Here is a 24,497-nt window from a genome sequence, read left to right as displayed (position 1 = left end):
ACCTTTGTTAATTTGCTCAAAAAAAAATGTATGTATTTAAAAAGTTTAAAGGCAAATGAAATACAAATTATTTAAAATACAAACCAAACTTTTAATAATAAAACTTTAAGTTATTTCAATAACATGAAATGCCACAAGAAAAATGTTATACTAATATATGAACAATATCTTAGGTAGACAAAAAAACTGAAAAATGTAATAAATATATTATATATATATTTATATAATATATAGTGCACATGCTTAGATTCAAGTCTTGAAAAGACTTTCTTTTTAATAATCTACTAAATAATTTACCCAAAATAACAACATGACGACGTTAAATGTTTGATCCATTTATAAAATGGACATTTAAGATCATATCCATTTCAATGCTTGCTCACTACTGCACTGTGCCTTTCTCATGTGTCCTTTAAGCACATGGCACAGCGTCCATGTGCCCAGTGCCGGTCAATACATGGAATTAGTTCTATTATTACAATACAGCTTCCTCTATTCTAGCCCACACTGAGCAAATAATGTTTGAGACACAAGCGCACAGAAAGGATTAGACAAAACTGAACACCACTTTCTAGAGTTCAGTTTCAGACCTCAACGAACAGCTAAGCAGAAAGCGACACCGACTCAAGCAGCTATAAACGTCTCAAGAGTATCTGCGCCTGTGATGCCAAACAGTGTGTTCAAAAGTCAGGTAGATAATAGGAAGTAGGTTAGGAAAATGTGTAGAGTGATACATTTGCTTTAGAGGATGCTTTTAAAACAACTACAAATTTACAAAAACAAGGGTGTCGTGTATTTTCCAGATTTATAGACTTCAAGTCATTTAAGACGTACTGAAATATTGAAATATTCACAGTATACAATTTTAGATTTTCTCAACAAGTTAATATTCATGGAAAACACACACAAAAGGATCAGATTTTTGCTCGCCCAATCAGTTTTACAGTGATTTTAAGCCAGAGGTCTGAGATCAGTATGAAAATGTGATACTCACTGGAAGGCATGGTGTATGTGTCCTCTTCGTCAATGATCTCAGCGTAGTCGTCTGTTTCTGAAAAGGGAAAACAGTATTTTAAGTCCAAACATACCAGGACCAGCTAAAAACAGCCCTTCCAAAACCAGAAGCATGTCTTCTCATCTCTGGCCCAACTCACACACTCCTTGGCAATTACACATGTCGTCTCTTCCCCATTAACGCCGCAGTGCTAAGTTTAAATGTGTTTCGGTGTCTATGTATTCTGCAGGAGCTTGAGCTGGCTTCGATCACATCCTCACAGCTGTGATTATCGGAGTGTGTTTGAAGAGCGAGTACATCTGGCTGAGAGGGGGAACTGTCTTTCCAAAGCATTGGTGTCACTGGGAAAAACAGATGAAGTCATGGGTAATTTGACAGCTATTGTGTCTGTCCTGTCTGGTTTTAAGGAAAAAGTTTTGTTAAATGTTCTCTATGCAGCAATGTGGCAAAAGTCAACCGATTCTGACAGCTCATATTGACTGTCAGTGAAGTCCCATGAGTGGAGTGCTGTGAGCAAACACTTTCCCCTTACTGTGAGAGAAAGGGATGTGTGTTTTCAGTAGATAAAGTCTCCAACGTGGCAACGCTGACTAGTTTTACCAGATCAAAATATAAAATTCCATTGTAAGCTACTGCTGCGAAAGATCACAGATACACACCTAGGTATTTTGTTTTTCTTGAGTTCACAGGACTGAAACATGGGAACTGAATGCACTCAAACTGTGCTATCAAAAAGAAAAACACTGAAGCAAGCAACTGTTCACTTTTCTTCTGAGGTTTCAGAAAATAGTTCTTCTAGAGGGAGCAACTGCAGCTCACTTTGATGTATACTTAATATTCTTTTTGCACTCATTTCTGAAAAATAAATCTTGTGTTGAGTTAGTATTCAACGGCATGAATTTGTTTAAAGCAAAAAATACATCTTATTAAAGGGCAAACTAAAGGTCTACCATTAAATGTGGAATCTGTTTATATAGTTTCTGGAAAATAACCAAATATTGGATTAATATGTGGATATGTCTGTCCTAGCCTTTGTATAACAACTTCTTTATCTGTGTAACTGAATTTTTGGATGCTTCGGGGATAGGACAGTTTAAATAGATATAAAATGTATTTTCTCTGGATATTTTCAAGTTATCTTCCGTGTCCTTTTTTCAATAAAAATATGTTTAAAAAGTACATATTATATTAATTAATAATATATAACTAATATTAGTGCTGTCAAAATTAGCGCGTTAATGCAGGGGATTAATTTTTTAATCTGCTGCTTCTGTCACTTTTTCTCTTGACAAGAAGTGCATTTATTCAGTTGCAGAACGCCTTTACGAACACATCAAACAGGAGACGTTTCAGACGTGCGCTCCAGCTTCACTTCAGCGCCAGGCGCGAGTTAAACAAGAAACGGTACTGTGTTCGCAGCACACTGTAGCCTGTATCATTTCATATCAAAGCGCGAAATAAACTGTGTGCATGCAATGTCGTGGTCAGTTAAGTCATGAAGTTACTAAGGCGATTAAAGCTGCCTTAAAACTGTGCATGCATGTAATATTTTTTATGAGTCACATTTAAGAACATGTCTCTGAAATGGTTTTCAAAACTGTCCTGGAGCAGCCCTTCACTGTCTCCCTCATCTAACACACCCGATTTAACTCGTCAGCTCATTATTGAGACTTTAAGACCTGAAGTGGGTCAGAAAAGGTAAAAAGAGTTGAGAGAAAATATGATGCATGTCAGATCTGCGTCACGTTCAGCAGCGAAAGCTCTTAAAGAAATAACAGCCAAAATAACCAAATAAATAGCTGCTGTGATGTCTATTAATCGAAGGACAAAGAAAAAAAAAAAAAAAAAGAGGAAAAAAGAACTTTTATAGCTTTAAGCATTCATCTATATTTAATTTAGAATTTAGTGTTTGATAACTTTAATTTCAATTTCTGTATATCTCTGCTGAAGGGCACAGGTAAATATGATATTTATTATAATGGGTTTATGTGAAGACTTTTTTAAGTTCGCTTAAATTAGAATTTTTTTTTTTAAGTCTAATAAATGATAAAATTGATAGCTCTCAATTATACTGTAATGTTGAATGGCTATAGTCAATGGTTAAATATGGGGGGTCATTTTATAGAGAAATCAGTATTGGTATCAGTGATACTGGCCTTCAGTCATTAAAAAAGATGCCATTAAACAAATATTGAAAAAAGATATTGTCTTTATGTTGTTTGTACATTAATTTGAAGATTAAATGCAGAATTATTGCAATATAAAAGTATATTTAAAAACTTTAATGTTAGGTGGGATTTTTTCAGAAGAATGTGTGATTAATTAGTTAATTTTTTTTAATCGATTGACAGTACTTCATAACATATGTAGTAATATCTACGCATAAAAAAAGTTTAAATGTATTAAAATAACATTTTGACAATATTCAAAATATCACATAGTGAATATTAAATATCTCGCCCCGCTCAACTCAGCAATAAGACATATTAAAATTGGACTTTACCATCCCCACCAATATCATCTGTGGATCCAATCAGCATGCAAAAGATTTAAGACAGAGACAGAAAGAAAGAGAAAGCATTAGATGAATGTCTTCATCAAAAGACATTACTGAGGAAAGGCAACAGAACGAAAGAGTATTTCATGGCTCTTACACAAAGCAATAAAACAAAGCCCCAAACCATTATTTTCAACAGATAGATTTTAAAAAATTGCATTCTTATTCTGTAGGTTATACTAAAAACACATGCACTATCAAGGTGGGGACTTTCCAGTGACTTGCACTGTTACTATATTGAGCTAATGCTATTTTTTATACTCTACACTTCAAAAAACCTTTTTGCATTTTAATTAAGACTTTTTTTAGTACTTTCATTACGCCATTTTCTTTGTGGGGACTGTTGACCCTTTTAATTCAGGTGACTTCAGAATTAACCATCCTTGTGTGGACATTCAGTCCCCATAATGCAAGCAAAACATGCCCCATTAAACTGCGGCAGGATTTGAGAGTATTTTAGAATTACAAGGTTGACCAGCATTTTAGAAACAAGACAAGAGACGTTCATTTTGACTAGAACTGCTCTGAATTAAGAATAGAAAACATCAGAGGGTTACACAACATGGCTGGAATTAGTTATGGATTAAGTTCATTACCAATGAAAATGTGAGGTCACATCTCAGTCCTCTTGGATAAGTCTTACCTGAAACGGAGATGGCTTTGGCCCGGACTCCTTGCAACCGTTTCTCATGGTTTGCTGATCTGTGTGACAGAGGTTGAAGAAGATGAATCATGTACATTTTCAATCAAATTTAATCACAGCATGACCTTTTCCACACTGATCTGTGCTGAAGCCACTGAGCGGGTCTGTTCCATTAGCGTGTGCAGGGGGTGACATAACAGATGGGCACTACCACAGCCACGTTAATGGGAGCTGGGCTGCGGGTCACATTAGTTGAAGGTACACTGAGAGATTCCACATGTCTGAGCCAAAGAGGCCAAAGGAGCAAGAACATCTAATGAAAAACTAGTGGAAAAAAAATATATTTTTTAAAGTATAGTACCACTAGTTTTGCAACTTACCTTGGAGCCTTTGGGATAGATGGAAGAGCTCTCTCTCCTTCTGTTGACAAACATTGAGAAATAAAAATTTGATTAAAAAAACTGTAAAACTGTGAAATTTTATTAACATTATTAAAGATTAAGCTGTTGTCAATTTTAATATAATTCATCCGAGTGATTCTGTGTTCTCACCTTTCTGTACACGGACAATAAACGATGAAGAAGTTCTATTAACAAGTCTACAGTAACCGTCGATGAGATCAGCCATGTTCTCTGCTGTGTTCAGTGTTGTACTCGTTACCGTCAGAGGCTGGAAAATGAACAAGAACACACAAGGTCCCAAACTGCACCATAGTCATATATAAAAACTACATTTAAGACAAAATGATCCACTGAAAAAAGTGTGTGGAAGTTACCTCAGGTGCTCCAGCTACATCTAACTGCAGCGTTCCCTTCCTATCTCTCTCCTCGAACTGGATACTCTGCACTTGTGTGAAGTTAGCGAGGTGTGTTGGCTACAAAGAAACAGATACAGACATTAGACTCACTGTCCAACTGTCTATCAGTCCAGTCCCTCATCCATCGAAATGCACAGTACTTACGTTTGAGCCTTTGTCCGTCAAATAACTGATGCCCTCCTCGGGTCCGATGGCCAACTCCACTGATATCACCCAGCTCGACTATCACACACAACAGCAGACACATTCAACTCAAACACTTTATGAAACACACACAAACTGATAAATACCATTCAAACTGATGTCCTCATTTGAAAAAAAATAAAATAAAAAATCATCTTTCAGCCAACAGAGGGCACTGCAGACCATTAAAGTAGTCTTTCATCATAAAGACAGAAATAATAAATCAGGAGAGTTATTACATGTAAATGACTTGTGGCTTTATTTTAATGAATTGAATTAATTAACATCTAAACTCAACTCACCCCGAGAGCGCATTTGAAGCACTCTTTATCAAATCTGTATATAGGTGAAAGGATCTCGAAGAACTTGAGGATACACTGCTCGTCGTTCAGATTGGCGAACTGTTTAAAAGTCTGCTGGATCAGTTTCCGCAGGGATTTAGCCTGTAAAGACAAAATACAAGGACTTGTAATTAAATTATGATATCAGTTATAAACCCTTAAAGGTGAAGTGTGTGAATTTTTGGAGATAAAATACTTTCTTCTAGCTGAGATTAGTTTCAACTACATGCCATTCATAAGATAACTTCAGAAAGATTGTAAACACTGTGAAGAGCTGCTTTGTTTCCTCAATACTGCTCAATCAATGGCACACATCTGAAGAGGGATTACCTGTTTGGTCTTGCCTGGTGAAAAATTACACACTTCACCTTTAGGTGTAGACAACAAGAATCTTAATGCAACAAACAGGGACATTTGAACCTTTTTAAAAAGAAAAAGCATTTATTAATTAATTCTGTAAATCAATATTTTTCAGAGAGAAGGAATTGAGACCCGTGAATCATTCTAAATGGCACAAGAATAAGACCGTAGCAAAGAAAAATCACTAAATGTTTGAATAAAACTGTCTTTGCAGAATAATGTGATTTTCAATACGGGGTCTTAATCTAAATATAAAATGACAAACAGGTTTCTAATAGCTTTCAAACCAATCTTTAACGGTGTAAACAAGCCCTGTCTAATTATGCAAACATTATCAAAAAGTATTCATTATTCAGAGATGATAATTAGCCAATTAGAATCAGGCTCCTCTCCTTGAGAGATCTAGAATATTTGTAAATCTAAAGATTCTCAAATTAAAAACCCCAAAACCGGTTGGTAATTCTCTCTTCCCTCTTGACATGGGCTTGGGTTTCCATGGCAACCAATGAAAAGGAGGTGATTTTGGGCTGCTTTGGGGGTAGAATGTAAAATATAGAGAGGGAGAGCAGAAGAGAGTGAAAGCCACAAAATATGCAGGAAATCTCCTTTAATAAAGAACAGGAAAATCCCTCGGGAACGCAGATACACAAACGCCATTTCCATTCTCAATCTCAATTCCCAAATGCGCACAGAATTAGAATTTACTTGAACAATTAATGATGCAAGGAGCAGAAAACAATTAGCTGTTTATCACTGCACAATTGCAAAGGTGAACTGCATAATATTTGGATGTTAAAATATTTTCCCTTTTTGTTTTTAATATAAAAATTAATTTTGACATGCATTTATTTTTTATTAAGAGAAAAATAAAAATGTCCATTTCATTTCATTTCAAGCCATTTCTTTTAAAAGTGTAAAACTCATGGGAGAATAATGCTTTACAAATAGCTAAAACAACAACAGACATCATGCCACAGCATACTGAAAGACTGAAAGGGACTAGGTAGGTCAGGTGGAAAAGGAAACTGGCTCTCTGGCAAACTGCATTTCATTAGAACGGTTCCCTTCAGTGGCTTCTTCAGAAAGAGAAGGAAAACAGAACTGGGCCAAAACATCTCAGGGGTGCGAGACCACAGAGGAAGCCAGGCAGGTAATAACATTGATTTTGCCTGAACAATAGCATTTTCTCACATCCAATAAATCAAGACAACCACCGTTTTGAGGAAGTCATTGTAGGAGCATCAGAAATGCCTTATTACCTTCACGGAGTCTAATAAACTCTTTGGAAAGAATCTCCGCAGACCAACGTCCTTCCTGCAGGGAGAAAAAAACAGCAAGAAACTGACTTCAGTCTCTAAAAGAAAGAAAAACATAGGATTTGGGGGTAAAAGCGCAAGAAACGAGACAGCAACTTGTTTGTTGCCGAGCCATTATTATAGATTATTGTCTCTTCCCGTGTAAAGCAACACTACAGTAATGGAGACCCTACACCACTGCAGGAGATACGCAAAGATCAATTATACTCTACTAAAAATAGATCAGACAGGTTTCAGAGGGCCATGCAACACGGACTAGTTATTCTGACCCATATACACACAATTTGAAAGAAAAAGAGACGGAGAGAAATCCTCTAATGGTTCAAAGAACTACAGTACTTCTTTCAGTCTAGTATGAGCTTGGTTTGAAGTACACTAACAGCATTACATCACAAGTGAACACTGCAGTAATCAGAGAATAAGGACCCATTAGAATTTAATGTCCAGGCACAATGCAAAAATGTTAATCCTTCTGTCATGATAGTTATTGAGAGAACACATTTTTTGTTGTGTTAAGCCAGGTTTCCCAATGGAAGTCCATGTTTGGTACTTGCAACTGTTTCTCACAACTGTGACTATTTCTATTGCTCTTGTATTTCTCACAATTGTAACCTCCCGATATCTCCCGATAGCTCTTAATTTTGACTTCACATTTCACAAATTTCAACTTTCTACCAAAACAATGTAAAGTTTATTTTTTAACTTTCTTACAACTATTTTTTATTCTAAGGTGAAAAACACCGAAACTAATTGCACTACAATCCCTTAAGTTAAATAAAAAGGTTTCATGTAAATAGGGACACAATTTGAGAACTGGACACCAATGATCCAAACATAGCATTACTTACTCTAATAATTCATAATTAGATTTTTTATCCAGGGCGTTTCCACGCATGTCCCTGAAAAACCGCCTGTAAATAAGAAGAGGAAAGTGATTTGTCTGAATTCAGTCTTTATTTGTGAAATGTCATGGAAAAACACTTACATTTAATCATTTGTACTACTGTTGAAAAGTTTGGGGTGGGTAAGATTTTCTAATCTTTTTGAAAGAAATCTCTCACCAACACTATTTATTTGATCAAAAATGCTGAAACATTGTGAAAACTTGTTATAATTTAAAATTATTTTATTCGCTGAATTTTCAGCTTTCTGTGTCTAGTCTTTAGTGTCACTTGATCCTTCAGAAATCATTCTATTATGCTGATTCGATGCTCAAGATACATTTCATTTTTATTATCAATGTTTAAAACAGTGCTACTTAATATTTTTGAAGAAACAGCAATATGTTTTTTCCAAGATTCTTTGAAGAATTAATGACCCCAAACCTTTGAACAGTATACCATGTATACTGTGTATCACACATACCTGATTTCAAGGCAGCCTAGTTTAAGTGCTATGTCTTGATCAATTTGATCGGCAATCTCCATCATATAATCGCTTTTCACCTGGGCACAAAAAAAAAAAAAAAAAAATATATATATATATATATATATATATGTGTGTGAGGAGAGACCCCCCACATGACTGTAAAGCGCTTTGGGTGTATAGCAATACAAAATAAAAGCGCTATATAAATGCTTCATTCATTCATTCCTATGTATATATATATATATATATACACACACACACAGGGCTCGCAAAATTTCAAAATCCTCGTAGCCCTTCGGCAGGTACTCTTCAGATTTTGGTAGCCCGAATTAAAAAATTACTATTTTATTTATTTATTTATTTTTTTTAAATATAGAAAATCAGATAGGAGTTTAAATGTCAATTAAAAATATTTTCAATACACAAATATCAACAAATATGGAGGAAGGAATTTTATTTCACTATTTACAGGGTATCTGCAGAATTTTTAAAAATATATTTAAGGCAATTTATGACCCATTTTAAGAGCTGCACAAGTAAAATGAACACAGAATGAGCGGGGTTCGACCATGTCTATGGTAACATACAGTTTTGAGCCATAAAATTACATGATTTACAGTTCAGATACAGGTTTTCACAAAAACAAAAATCTTACACAACAGCGTTTCAGGCTATAGACCGTTTTTATGAAAAGGGATCAATCAAGCATATAAATTGTTAATTTAAAACGTATAAATATTACTGTCTTAATTGTTTAGATTTTTAGAAGGCACATCAACTTTCTCATTTACAACTCTGTGTTTGCTGCGTAAAAACATGAGTTGATATTTGCATTGATCTGACCATAAACAGCAAGAAAGGCTTATTGGAAATGCAAATTCATTCTCTGCCGGTGGCGCTTTAGGAGCGCGGAAATATTGCGGTTTCCCCGGAAACGCTGTACACAAAGCAGCTCTGCGCTCATAAACACTGCTTTAACAGGAATGCTTTAAAATAAAATTAAAATGCCAACGACACATTTCTGAGGACAGTCGGTTACCTTCAGATACATTCACATAAAGACATCCGTGCCGTGTTTTGACTTGAAACTTGCAGCGCTCATATTTATTCAATGACATCGTTGCCTTTTGAAGTTTAATCCTGCCGTATCACGACTCTTGTCTTTCCGTCCCCAACTGTAAGACCTCTTGAAATTATAATTAAGACATTTCTTATACCATTTAACGTATTTAAAACTTTAAGTGTGATACAACTCACTTTAAGAGTTTTTAAGGACCCGCGGGAGATCTGTATTTAAGGAGCCCGTCGGGCAGGCGGTGATACATTTTGGTAGCCCGACTGGAAAACACAATAGCCCCGGGACGTCGGGCTAGCGATTTTGCGAGCCCTGATATATATATATATATATATATATATATTAAGATAGGCAAGGAGAAAGGCACAACAATACTGACCATACAGAGTGGATAATTACAGAATTTGTCATTTCATTTTTATGGAACAGACCAATACTGTATTGTCAAACAAATAAAAAAAAAATTCATAATATGACCTGATAGTTTCAATTTGCAACAAACACAATAATGCAGATCTAATTTGCTTGTGATGAAAAAAAAATAATGAAGTAGTCCAATGTACTTTCCTCACAATTCATTTAAAATCAAATTTTCTTGTTATTCATATTCATTACTGTTGTCTTTTGTATGGATCGCCACAAAAGGACCGGGTGGAATTGGTTTCCTTAACTTTCATGTGAAGACGACATAGAACAGAGACATGAACTTATTAGAGGGCCAGTCACCTGTCGGTTAAGTGTTTTACAATGATGATTTTGAGTTTATGGTTTGATCTTTGTAACCTGGCAGGGATCAAACCAGTTACGGACCCTGAGCCTTGAACACTGAACCACCTTTCAGTTTCTTTTGTTAATGCACTGTGTGGGTGAATCTCACAAAAATGGGTCATATTTCACCCCAAAATAATAATAATAATAATAACACAAAAATAAATTAAACGCAATATTTTGTATATTTTTAATTTTATATTGTATGAAAAAAAGAAACCTATGGTAGAACTATTATTTTATTTCTTTTTTTTTTTTTTTGCATTGTGACATTATTATAAGATGCTCATTTTTGCTGAAAATCTTATTGCCATTAAGATCTGCAAATTAAAGCAATACAACAAAGAGCACCATGACTTTACAATTTGCACTGAGAACTATAAAGTGAACGTGCTTAATTGTCATGGAACTAATAATATCAAACTGCAAAACTGGCGCTACTAGGTTTCATTGTCCAAATATAATAACAAGGTACAGTAAAACTAAGTATAATTTATAGCTTCTTTTGATTTTGGGGTGAAATATGCCCCAGGCGTGTTCTTGACAGGTTTCGTGCGACTCACCCGTGCAGAGTGTAGGCAAAGGGAGGAAGTGTCTATGCAGGGAGACATTAGCAAAAGGTTTGGCAGCAGTACAAAGGCAGCCAGATTAAACTATCCATCACCTGATGATAAAAGTAGTTGAGAGTTGGCTGGTCCTCAGTAAACTGGTTTAAAAATCCTTTAGGCAAGTATCGAATCCGTAGCTCATATCTGGAGAGAGAAGAGAGAGGAAAAGAAATGATCTAATAAAAGACACACTCCACATACTGTCAGCTCTACCTCCTAAATAAACACTCAGGAATATCAATCACAGGTGATCATCAATGATTGGCAGCTGTCATACAGCCTGACCAATCACAACAAATGCTTTAGAAAACACACCTTCACGCTGTGTTTTGAATCTTTAACAACAATGATGGTTCAGATTATGGCACTTTTTACTCATCTTCCCTTTCATACGTGACTGATTAGAGATGCCTGTGAGACAAGATCTTCTAAAGTCTGCCAGACAACACAATTACGGCAGTATTAGTGGCTGCTCTCAGCAGCTGTCTGTCTGGGAGGTAAAAATCACACCCCGTTCTCTCACAGCTGGTTCACTGTCTGCTCTCAATTACGCTAAATTGGTTTTACACATCCCTCTACCTGAGCAGAAGCCAGAATGCTGCGGCACCTGCCTCACACATTCAAAACAATGTTCTCTAAATTGGCTAGGGATGATGTACCTGGAACTTGCTGCCATCTGCCTCAAACATAATGCACAAAACATGAAGGCAAACTGAGTTTCAGATAGTTTTAAAATGCATTGTGGAAACATTTTTTAACTTCAAACCATTGTTTCCGGCTAAAATAGGAGTCCTCTACTTTTCCACTAGAGAAAGCAATATTACAGATAGTCTTGTCTGAATCAGGAGAGAAATATGCACAGTTCAAACAGTTCTAAACAAAATTTCTGTGGATTCTGATGTGAGAAGACAACAAAGGGTGGACTTTTTCTCTAGAAAAAGTGTTATTATGGATCATGGACTGGTATTTTTTTTTTTTCCCAAGCAGCGATGATTTAAAATGAAAACGAATAAATGATGGACTTGTTTCTTACAAACAAAGTAGTTTCTCGCTTCACAAAATATTGTTTGATTGACTAGAATGGTCTTGTGGACCATTATTGTGTTGTTTATCAGCACTTTGGACTCTCATTCTGACGGCACCCATTCACTACAGAGGATCCATTGGTGAGCAAGTGATGTAATGCTAAATTTCTCCAAATCTGTTCTGAAGTAACAAACTCTTCTACATCTTGGATGACCTAAGGGTGAGGAGGTTAATCAAATTTTCATTTGTGGGTCAACTATTCCTTTCAGTTCTTAGTTCACTCTATAGCATTTGACTTGACAAAAATCTGAGTAGTGCAACAATTTGCCTCAGCTTCAATATTCATACATGATCAGGCCCATAAAAATATCACCAGTAAAACTGATGAACAAGCATTGTTCTATATATACTAGCACAAATTCCCACCAATACGTAATAGAATTATTAAAATAGGACCAGTTCGGATTTCTGGTTTAAATCAGTTTATCCCACTGTACTTTAGGCTGTGCTGAATAACGACATTATTCTATGTGGGAAACATGATCATGGACAACAAAAAACAAGAGGTAGCCTGCAGTTAAATCCTATGTGTTTCTTTTCCATTTCTGCAGAAACTGAAGAGGAGGAATTTAACCTGCTGATCTGCATTTGCAGAGGGTAAAATGTCTTACTTTAAAGCAAATGCTGCATGTATTATGAGGGTTCTGTTTTTCATTATGAAGACATGCTGGAGGGCAAACAGACTCAAGCTCATCCTTTGAACCGCGGACTTCCCCGTAAACGCATAAAAAGCCCATTCATTCATAATGAACAGTTGAAGAAAGAAGATGGGTGAAACAAGCCCCTAGCTGCGTGAATGGAATATAAACAATAGAGCAATTAAGCACAGACTGCTTTATTTGGCTTCATTAAGATAAAACTCACTACGACAAGCCACATTCATATTGAAGCTCCGCCCACTGGGTCAATCTCATCGTGATGCAGAATTATTCACCCCCACTGTATGAATTATACATAAGCCATTATATCACCCTTTCTTCCTCTAAGGATAAACAGCACATTCACTTCCATAATGCTTTACAACAGAACGATGTGCAGAGTCACCCTCATAAAACAGGCATGACCCAGATATAACATGGCACGTAATGGATGTAAAGATTTTGGAACAGGACTCCTGTTTTATGCAATTAAACAAAGGAAAGTTTGCATAATTTAACACTTTTCTGAATGGTCTTCGGCTTGAACCACCATAATTTCTTTCAATAGACCACCAGTGACAATAGGGACCACCAGACAAAGAAAATTATATAACAGATAATAATGTGCCACAGCACCACAGTGGTCTCAGTTGTCAAAGATGTGCTATTTCAGAGATGTGAGAGGTGTTTTGATTGTATTGCAGGAGGGGGAACGATGACAGAAATAAGTGGTGGCAAACTTTACTAAGCCCCTGTATGGCCACACAGACATGCCAGAATCTAAAGCATAGTTGCTTTCCTCTACAGGAAGCTCACAGTTCTGATTTCTTTTATTTTTAAATGCATATAAAAATATATGATGAGAACACATTCAAAGTATACTAGACATTTAAACTACACATTTTTCAAAGGCCACTGTCGATACTGATATATAAAATGTAAGGTGGCCAATATAATGTTGATATACAGAATTTACAATTCCAAGACTCCTGAAATTAAAAAAAAAATGTACACAACTTTTACAACTATTTTACTATTTTTTAAATTGTACTATTATTATTACTATTTATGAAATCATATTGAATTAATTATTTTCAAATACACTACCTTGCAAAAGTTTGGGGTCAGATCTTTTTAAAGAAATGAATAAATTTATTCAGCAAGGATGCATTAAATGTAAGGCTGTGCAAATAATCGAATGCGATTATCATGCGCATCTCATCAGTAAAGCCGGTTCTGTGATTAGTAGTAAATCTCCATCACGTGCTTTCAGATGGAGCAGCATTTACTACACAGAGCCGTAGTTCAATGACAAGCTATGTAATATCGTGTTCATAATCGCAGGCGATTCATTGACGATACGCTGTCTGAAAGTATGTGATGGAGATTTACTACTAATCACAGAACCGGCTTTACTGACGAGATAAGCATGATAAATCGCATTCGATTATTCGCACAGCCCTAATTAAATTAATCAAAAGTGACAGTGAAGAGATTTAGAATGTTACAAAAGATTTCTATTTCTAAACTTTCTATTCATCAAAGAATGTACCACAGTAATGCATCAAGGAAAAATGTATCACAGTTTTCACAATAATATTACGCAGCACAACTGTTTTCAACATTGATAATAATAAGCATTGTTTCTTGATCACCAAATCAGCATATCAGATTGATTTCTAAAGGATCATGCAACACTGAAAACTGGAGTAATGGATGCTGAAAATTCAGCTTTGGACAGCAATAAATTAGATTTTAAACATATTAAAATATTATTTGAAATTGTTATAATATTTCACAATAGTACTGTTTTTACTGCAATGATAAAATAAATGCAGCCTTGTTGAGCATAAGTGATTTCCTTCAAAAAATTTTTAAATCTTACTAACCCCAAAGTTTTGAACGAAAGTATAGGTTTTCTGAACAATCTCCTTGTTTGCTATTGGCTGAAAAACAGAAACCAACCTTGTGCTGTTTATTTATTAACTGATAAATAAACAGTTAATAAATAAATTAACTATTTACCATAACAATGGTTTTATGCTTATGATATGAGCATTAAAACAGCGACTCACCTCCAGTCGTCCTGGGGATGGCTGTGCTCGTACCTTTCCCTCACGTGAGACACGCCCATGTCGGGGTGCAGCCAATGAACTTCACCTGTTCTCAGGTGGCTCAGGCGCAGACCAAAGCAGGACACACACCTCACCTTATGGATGTCCACGATCTTCTGTATAATGCCCTGAAAACACACACACACACACACACAAGCATTTAGTGACAGCATAGTACTCTATAAAATTCATAAAATACATAAAGCAGGACATATCTCCAAGTAAATGTCAGAGAACATTCTGAAGAAAATAGGCTCAAAGCCAGAAGAGTTTCAGTTTAATCTTTCTTTGATTAATGTGTCATGTTATGGGTCAGTAAGTTCTGTGGTTCAAATCAATGTAAGACAGCAATGGTGAGAGAGGAGATGGATGAGGCCAAGAGAGAGCAGGATGTTCAAGAGTCTGCTGAGGCATAATATATGATGTCTAACAGGATGGAAAAACTGTTATTTAATTTATTATGCAAACTGCAAAATGCATGAGCCATCAGGCAAAATCTGATAAGCCAACATTAGTGTGTGATGAATAACATGTCATGGCCGTTATCTTTTCTATCGCCTTACAGACATCATAGACTGCTAATATAACATGTCTAAAAAAAAAAGAGAGAGAGAAAACCTGGCTTAATCATAGCCATAGGGCTTTATCACACTAAAACCACCTGCATTAATTTCATTTTAGACGTCAATTCAATCTGTTTCATTTATTGAAGTACTATGAGTTAATGTGACATTTCTGTGGCAGTGGTCTGTTTAGTTTGGGCCAGGTTTGGATGAGGTTCAGACCTGATAAGACTGATAAGCATCAGATGTAAACCTGCATAAAACAGCAGAGAACTGGGACAATGGTAGCCATGTGAACGATGAAAGCGGGACAATGTGCTTTGAAGTCGTCCAGTTACTTGGCTTCAAAAACCAACCTCATTAAATAATTTAGAGTAGCATAGCATGCCATTGTCTGAAGGGGTTTTACCATGAGTGTTCTAGGCCACTGCAAGCTGCATTCTGAATAATGCTGAAAAGCCTGAAGCTCAGAGGAAATATCCTTTTTAGTCCTGCGCAGGAATGTTTGTGGTGTAACTGTCAGACTAATGTTGTACTAAAGTGGAGTCATAAAAACAGAATTTACAGTATCACACGAAATGTCACGGAATTTGCCAAATTTTGGATGGATAAATCAAAAGTAGGTCAGTACACTTAAATCAAAACACGATATGGACTAGTGTCTGTGAATATTAAATACTATTTCAATATAAATCCTGCATGTTCTGTGTGTGTATGAATGGCGCAGATTATGGCGGTTTCGTTAACTACACACATACTGAAGCGCATACTCTTGTGATGTTTCCAGCCAATATGAGTACATGAACACAAACATAACATAACATAACGAGTCACTTCATGGGCATTTTACAGTTTCTTTTGAGAAAACTATTGTCATATCATATACAAACAGAAACTTAAAGGTCTTCACAGCAACCCGTCAAAATAAAAGTCTGATTTAACTTGAAGAAACTGCAACAGAAATATATTACTTAATGTAATGATAGTATTACTACTAAATAAAATTATTATTTTTAAGGAATATTTACCAGAAAAACTATTTACCAGAATTTATTTAGTGGGAAAATGTAAATACAGTCATGGCCAAAAATTCACCCTTGGTAAATATGATCAAAGGCGGCTGTGAAAATGAATCTGCATTGTTAATCCTTTTGATATTTTTGTGTGGTTTTTGAGGTTTGTGTTTGGATTATTGTACAGTTGGAAGATCCAAACATGGCCCATTATAAGATTTCTAACAGAGTCAGTCACTTATTGATTTTTTTATCTGTTGGTATTTGATAGAATCCATGATGTCATGTGTCTAAACAAGATGTCCAGGACCTCCAGCAGAAATATAGGCCCACAACATCAAAAATACAGCAGTATATTTCATTGTACACATGGGGTACTTTTTATCCCCGTGTTCACCAAACGCATCTTGAGTGATTGCTGCTAAAATGCTCATTTTATAGTTTCATCTGACCATAGAAGCCAGTCCCATTTGAAGTTCCAGTCGTGTCTGATAACTAAATATGCAGGAGTTTGTTTTTGGATGAGCGAGGAGAATTTTTCTTGAAACCCTCCCAAACATCATGTGGTGATGTAGGGGCTGTTTGACAATTTTTTTTAAAAGGTTTTTTGACACCGAGACTCGACTATTTTCTGCAATTCTCCAGCTGTGGTCCTTGGAGAGTCTTTAGCCACTCAAACTCTCCTTCTCACCGTGCATTAGGACGATATAGACACACGTCCTCTTCCAGGCAGTTTCGTAACATTTTATGTTGATTGGAAATTCTTAGTTATTGCCCTGATGGTGGAAATGGGAATTTTCACTGCTCTAGCTCTTTTCTTAAAGCCACTTCACTAATTTGTGAAGCTCAATTATCTTTTGCTGCACATCAGAAATATATTCTTTGGTTTTTCTCATTGTTTTCCCTCCTATTTATATTTCTGTGAAACAGGAAGCCATGGCTGGATGATTTCATGTTCATAATCACGCTGGAGTGCTCAAAATTGTGAATATGAATGGGAACATACTTAAGAGATATTTTACTCATAAGAATTTCTAGGGGTGCCAATAATTGTGTCCAACGTGTATTTGAGAAAAACATTTATTTCATAATGATATTTCCCCCATTTTATTTATTTTTTTAAATCAATTAATTAGAGAAGCTTTTGATTGTTATAGTTTAATGAAACGATTGAAATTGAATCCAGAAAATTAATGGAAAACAAATTTTGGTGAAAATAGAACTGAATTTGAAAGAGAAATAAAACATATTTCACAGGGCCTTAGTTTAGTTTTTGTTAAACTTTTAATAAATTGCTGTTAAATTGTATAAGTTTCACGATTTCAATGAATTAGACATGCTTTTTGATTAATACAATTTAATTTAACCATTAAAAGAGAGTTTAGAAAAATTTAACTGAAAACAAATGGAATCCAAAAAAAGGTAAACGAAAAAATCGGAATTTGGAAAAAAATAAAACGGAATTTGGGAAAAATAAATTGATTTCATAGGGCCCTACACAGATACACAATTTAGAACTAAAGTCACTTAAAATAGTCCTATTAACAACAATGAAGCAATTTATAAAACTCCAGATATTAGCCAATAATTATGTTTTACAAAAAATGAATGCTCATATGATGATGTTGTCTGTTTGCTTTTAATAATGATGAATGAAAAAAAATCTATTTAGCAATATGATTGTGTAATAAAGTCTATTGTTAGTTTGTTATTAAGGTTTTTGAAATATAATAATAATAAAAACGCTTTCAAATAGAATTCTGGATGCACATTAAAACATTATAATATAAAATATTGATACCTGCCATACAAACACAGCAAGTAAAAAATAAAAAAATAAATCTGATATCAGCCTTGGTATTTGCCAAAAATACATAAAAACAATGACAATGCATTTATCTTCTCTTCTCTGCAATCAATATGATCCAATATGGTATTCTATATCCTGGAGAACATTAAGAGGGTGACACAGCTGATATGCAGACTCACCCTGACATCGGTTGAGTCCCCGTGTCGGATGTTGCTGGCCCAGGTGCAGGGTTCACTACTGCTCTCGAAGTAGTGGAAGACTCTGAGTACGCGCTCCAGAGCCCCTGCCGTCCGCTCCATCCCTGCACTGAAGCGAGGCTTGACCCCCTGGTTCAGGGCATGGGTCAGGTTGGGGTCCAGGTAAGCCGCCGCCATGGCTTTGGTGGGTGCTAACTGTCTGTCATATTCTGAGGAGAACATAAAATTGTCACTGCGGAAGCCTTAAAGAAATACAATCAACAATTACTAAGTCTGTAAAAAAAAAAAAAAAAAATATATATATATATATATATATATATATATATATATTGTTTGTGCATACAATCTGAAGGATTATGAGAAAGCTATTGTAAAAAAGGATGAACTATCAGCTTTGCAATGCCTTCAATATTTTTGGTCTTATAATAATTAGGGGTGACCCCGAATAGTCGACGATTCGATACTTCGATATGAGGAGCCTGATTTGACTCCCAATCTCACAGTCGAATATCCGCGGGGTGTTAACTTATGATCATGCCATTTTGGCTATATGGGGGTGCTCAAATGTCATAGAACTACTGGTTTTTAACAGCCTATTAAGATAATACTGTAAATAAGAACCTGAAAAGAAAGAAGCTTTAAATAAATATTTTAATGTGCGTGAATAAATCCAACCACCTCTACAGATTTAAGTCTTACTTTCCATCCGTGACCGAGAGAAGCATCTTGGCGGCATGGATTTAAATCTTTAGCAAGACTCAAACTGACACAGGCAGAGAGTGAAAGACTGGATTTTTTCGATCAGGTAGGGTACAATTGATTTCAAAACATTTCAGCCAGTTTATATATATCGTGTATATATTATTTATCTCGTATAAGATGCATTTGGTTGAGCTACGCTGCAGCAAAGCGCTTCATTGTAGTAGGCTACTACGGTGATTATCTCTTCAGCGCGTTATGTTGTATAAATAAAGCATATTCTATATGAGATAAACGAGTTAAATCCCATTGATTAAAAACCTGCTATCATATGCTTCAATCTACGGGTCATGCAGAACATTAATAACTAATGCCATATACATAATGTTATAATGAGAGCACTATTGTAAAAAATGTTGTGAATTCTTAGGGTTTCGCTGACGTTTAATTTTAACTATCTTTTAAACATCAATATATCAAAATATCAAAACATATTATTTACCCCGTTTGTATTGTCCGTGTGTGTTAACGTCAGTATTTATGACTGTTGAATGTCTGACTTGACTCTTCGTAATGTATTTTGCCCCGCCCCCAAACATATGATTCGACTATCAGTCGACTATAGGCAAGATTCGAAAATGAAAATCCTTAGTCGGGGACACCCCTAATAATAATACTAATCAGATTACTGCATAATGGAATATTCTTGTTCAGAATAAGAAGAAAAACCCCATTAATCAGAGCACAAACATTCATTTCCACTGCAGAGTGCACAGATAAATCAAAACACACTGACAAGACAATGAAAGCTCTCAGTCAAGTCAGTTTAGAGGTGTCACCAGAACACAATGAATGGCAGCAAAGCAATGATAAAGAAGACTGTCCGATCAGTCAGAGCAAAATTTACAGCAGGATGCTGCAGATGCTAACAGGAGGTTGGACTCCTGGGAGGAAATAAAGGAAAAGGTCCAGACACCAACACTTCAGACAGACAGATGTCTCCTACAAGCATGCCAGACGAGTGGCCTTGGGGACTATGATAGTGTCAGATATTCTGGCAGAAGAGCTTCAAGTACAACAATCCATGATGGCAGACTATAGCATTCCAGAGCTGCAAGGTCAACACAACAATGGCTGACTGTTTAATGTCAGCTAAATCAGCCCAAAACATTCCCACGATGTGTCTACAGCTCTGGTTAGATGATGAACAGCTAAGCGTAAAGGTGACGATAAGCCTACATGGTCATTATAATAAAATGAACCAAGAACGAAGCAGATGAGTGGTCGGATAGCACTGGACGTTGATCATTATTGACCAATGAGAATCAAGTACTCAACAGAGAAAATTGGAATAAACAGTAATGTAATAAATATTTCCCGTTACAATCCCTCAAACAAATTTACATCTATAAATGATACCAAAAAGTACAATGACAACAAAATTAGGTTCACACACACAATAAACTCAGAAAACAGGAAATGAAATCAGCGTGAAACAACCGGTAAGCATATACGACACATTTTATGGTAGTTTTTAGTTAGTTTCAGTTCATTTTGAGCCCCTCTCCTACCTTTTCTGAAGAAGGGCCAGCAGGTACACGCCAGCGTGGATCTCAATAGTTCAGGGCTTAAACGGCCCTCTAAAAACACAAACAATGAGCCTGCGAAGCTGCTTAACTCCAAAGCACACATGCACTCTGGCAGGTCCGAAGGACGTCAACAAAACATAAACTCCATGTTGTCACAGTCTTTTGGTTCACATTTCAGATATAAATGCCCTCTCACACATATTCAAACAGACAATACATTTTAGTAGCTTCCTCTGTGTGACATCATATCCTGCTTATCATAATGTGTCCAGACTGGCCCATGCTTCATGTAACCAGAGATCCAGTTCCTGTCCGCTTGTCCTCAGGAGACCAGGAGAATACACAATGCGTCCTCACAAGACGGTCATGAGTCAAAGACCTGGATTCAACGGCCCTAAAATCATAACACTTGGATTAAACCAGCTGATAGACCACAAGCACTCGCACCGGACTACATACACACACACACGACTGAACTCGCCCACAAGTAAACACACGTGGTTAAATGGGACCTTGGCCAGGAGGAGGAGTTCACACACATATCTGACTGAAAACACTGGAGCTTAGCATTTACAATACAATCAAATTCTAGCGTATAGCAACTGAATGATGGATCTCTACTATATTCTGATATAAATAAAAAACCTAAAAATTCTAAATACTAAAATTATCCACAACAAATACACATCACATCAACAGCTTGTTTGGCATTTCAGCAGTCAGATTATACTGCAAGAGAGTAATATTTACAATGTCTATATGTATTATAAGATAGCTAGGTTATGACTTTAAGCTCATTTTTATTTTAAGCAGAGAAAATATGGCTTAAAATGCTAAACTACTGAAATCAAGATGTAGACATTCAAACTATAGTATCATTTTATTTTTTATTTTGTGCACTAAAATTAAACAAGCAGCTCTTGAATCACATTTTAATATTGCAGTGTTTAATATACTGTAAATGATTTATCTGTGCACATTGCACACCATTCATTTTTTAAAATTCATGTGCCCTGGTACAATGACATATCTTCTCTTCTCCGATGACATGCGCAAGGGGAGGAAAACTTGTCACTCACATGAGATTGTGCGACAATGATCCAATGATCCAATCAATTCCTGATAGACCCAACTGCATCCCATCCTACAGTTTTTCTCATTTAAGAAGCCATTTCACTTGTATGTCACAATAGTGAGGACCAGACCATTGCAACTTCCGTTTCATGCCGACTTTAATTATTTTACTATATTGACAATCCTAGTTTTTGTAAATTCTGTTTGAAAAGATATACAAGAGGAAATATCTTAGTCTACATGGGGCTTTTAATATTGTCTTGGACAATGGGGGGGGGGGTTGCTTCATAAGCCAGCTGCACACTCAACTCAGCTCTTTTGCTTGATCATGAATCCTGACACTAAAAATGGCTTGCACAGTAACACCTGAGAGTATTATATTTAGCTGTGCTATTTCCATAGAGGAAATAGGTCCGGTGGCATTACAATGAATGAAATAAAAAAAAATAAAAAAAAATGTCTGAATGATCTTTTATTCACTATGCATAAAATTGTTCACATGAATGTCCTTGACTGAACCAGAGGCAAGAGAGAGAAGCTTTGTTTCTGTACTCATTGGATTTAGTAGGATTTTCCAAAATCTCAGTCATCCAGTAGTCTGAATGGTTATAATTTGGACCCCCCAAATACTGTTTCCTTTTATTGAACTGATGTATAGTGGCTCAAAAAAATATTACATATGAGACGGAACACAGGTACTCTGATCACAACATAAACAATGTTATAAGCTGAAGCCAAAGCAAAGCAAAAAAACAACATAAAACAAGGAAAAAAGAAGGAAAAAAGCAAAGAAAAGCAAAACAAAAACTGAAACAAAATAAAAGCAAAAAAAAAAAAAAAAACCAAACAAAATCAAACATTCTTGCCAAAGCATAACCAAAAACAAAATAAAACAAAACGAGACAAAAAAGACAAATCAAAGCAAAGCAAAACACACACAAAACAAGAACACAAACGTTCTAAAAACTATTGTTAAAAACCATCTTTCAGATGAAATGCTTAGACATATCAGTGTCGTACTCATTTTATCTGGCAGTACACATGTGCTGCCTTCACCTTATCTTTCGCCCAGCAGTCAATGCTCTTTTCAAAGAGCTCACGCTCCACCAGGGAGACTGGACACCACACAAAAAGCTCCTGTATCTGAGCTCAAGAAACGTAAGCGGAGACATCTGATAGTGAGAGTGGTCTCTCTCAATGTCTCTTTCTCACTTAACGTCTCTTTCTTTGCCTCCTCCACAGTATAGGTTAAACGGAGAAGATGAGCGGAGGGGCTCTTTTCACGGGGTAATTCTGCACAGACACATTCAGTCAGAAGACACCAACAGCCCCAAGCAGGCATTCAGAGTCTTTGCAGCAAATGTATAGGCTCAGAGAGACTAAACATTGGATGGTTCTGTGCCTCTGGAATGGTGTATTCTGATTCCACACTCAATTTCTCTACAGACAGGAACTGAAAAAAATTAAAAAAAGAAAAAGCGAGTCTGACATTTCTTTGGCCTATTAGATCTAAAACCTTGGACAAGACTTTAGCCTTGTCATTGCTCTCCGTGTCCTCATTTCTTTGTTCTTGGCTTATAGAGAATGTCAGTTTTCCAATCTTTTTATGCATAATACACCGTACGGCTACCGTATCTGGGAAGTCGTGACTTTATGGTTAGAGAGTCGGACTCGTAATCCAAAAGGTTGCGAGTTCGAGTCTCAGGTCTGGCAGGAATTGTAGGTGGGGGGAGTGAATGTACAGCGCTCCCTTCCACCTTCAATACCACGACTGAGGTGCCCTTGAGCAAGGCACCGAACCCCTAACTGCTCCCCGGGCGCCACAGCATAAATGGCTGCCCACTGCTACGGGTATGTGTTCACGGTGTGTGTGTGTGTGTGTGTGTGTGTTCACTGCTGTGTGTTAAATGCAGGACGGGACGGGTTAAATGCAGAGCACAAATTCCGAGTATGGGCCACATGTCACGTCACTTTCACTTTATCTGTCATTCTTCCTCCAGACACACTGTTAATTCTCATCTTTTAATGGCTATAAAACCATTAAAAGGTTCATGGAAACGAAGCAGTCTGATTATGGTGGAGACATGGATGGTTAGAGAAGAAATAAAAAGATGCTCACATGGGGTAGGAATGAGTTTAACACACACACTGTGTTTATGATAACACAGTAAAATTACAATTTTTATTCTAAAAAAGCACTGTAAATTGCAATCACTGTGTGAAAAAGGGTGAAACTGCCAAGGCAAAAATGTGAGAAAAGCATCGAAAGTAGCTAGTCCAGCAATCTCAGATGATACAGCAAAGCTAATATCAGAATCCCTAATAGCATTTTTAAATTAGCAACATTTACCTGATAAAATAAAATAAGATACTGTATCAGTACCATTCATCATCCCCTCAATGAAATTCACAGATATGTCTTACTGACAATAATTATCAGTATATTTTGTATTCAGTATGTGCCAAGCTTCCCACACACACACACACACACACTCAGCTGAGCACCGATGGGAATTCACCCCTCAGTAATGAAGCTACACTCCACCTACATGACTGCTCTTGCACTGATGTCAGCGGACAGATAATCAGGCTGACAGCCGCTCTCTGATTGTTCATTAAACTCAGCCTAATGAGCTGAAGCTCTTTTAGACAGAGAGTTGAAC

General features: G+C 36.3%; 1 protein-coding gene across 16 annotated transcripts in view; it reads right to left on the bottom strand.

Annotated features, from left to right (window-relative positions):
* The window catches only part of ptk2ab (protein tyrosine kinase 2ab), a 71,801-nt gene that overhangs the window by 32,079 nt on the left and 15,225 nt on the right, over window positions 1-24,497 (bottom strand). For 5 of the 16 annotated variants that reach the window (XM_058745812.1, XM_058745810.1, XM_058745809.1 and 2 more), the window contains 14 exons: window positions 18,455-18,681; window positions 14,851-15,017; window positions 11,108-11,195; window positions 8,598-8,677; window positions 8,081-8,143; window positions 7,176-7,230; window positions 5,518-5,658; window positions 5,177-5,254; window positions 4,991-5,089; window positions 4,767-4,884; window positions 4,596-4,635; window positions 4,216-4,274; window positions 3,519-3,536; window positions 995-1,051 (listed from right to left, as the gene is read on the bottom strand). In XM_058745812.1, coding sequence (XP_058601795.1) covers window positions 995-1,051; window positions 3,519-3,536; window positions 4,216-4,274; window positions 4,596-4,635; window positions 4,767-4,884; window positions 4,991-5,089; window positions 5,177-5,254; window positions 5,518-5,658; window positions 7,176-7,230; window positions 8,081-8,143; window positions 8,598-8,677; window positions 11,108-11,195; window positions 14,851-15,017; window positions 18,455-18,649 — 1,258 coding nt within the window. In that variant the 5' untranslated portion in view covers window positions 18,650-18,681. Of the gene's footprint in view, window positions 1-994; window positions 1,052-3,518; window positions 3,537-4,215; window positions 4,275-4,595; window positions 4,636-4,766; window positions 4,885-4,990; window positions 5,090-5,176; window positions 5,255-5,517; window positions 5,659-7,175; window positions 7,231-8,080; window positions 8,144-8,597; window positions 8,678-11,107; window positions 11,196-14,850; window positions 15,018-18,454; window positions 18,682-20,742; window positions 21,329-24,497 lie in introns of those variants that run through there. The other 11 variants (XM_058745820.1, XM_058745819.1, XM_058745804.1 and 8 more) reach the window with 9 other exon arrangements.

The sequence above is a fragment of the Onychostoma macrolepis genome, chromosome 16, assembly GCF_012432095.1.
Source record: "Onychostoma macrolepis isolate SWU-2019 chromosome 16, ASM1243209v1, whole genome shotgun sequence".
Taxonomy (NCBI): domain Eukaryota; kingdom Metazoa; phylum Chordata; class Actinopteri; order Cypriniformes; family Cyprinidae; genus Onychostoma; species Onychostoma macrolepis.
The sequence above is the reverse complement of the archived record's forward strand: the minus strand, read 5'-3'. Positions and strand labels throughout refer to the sequence as shown.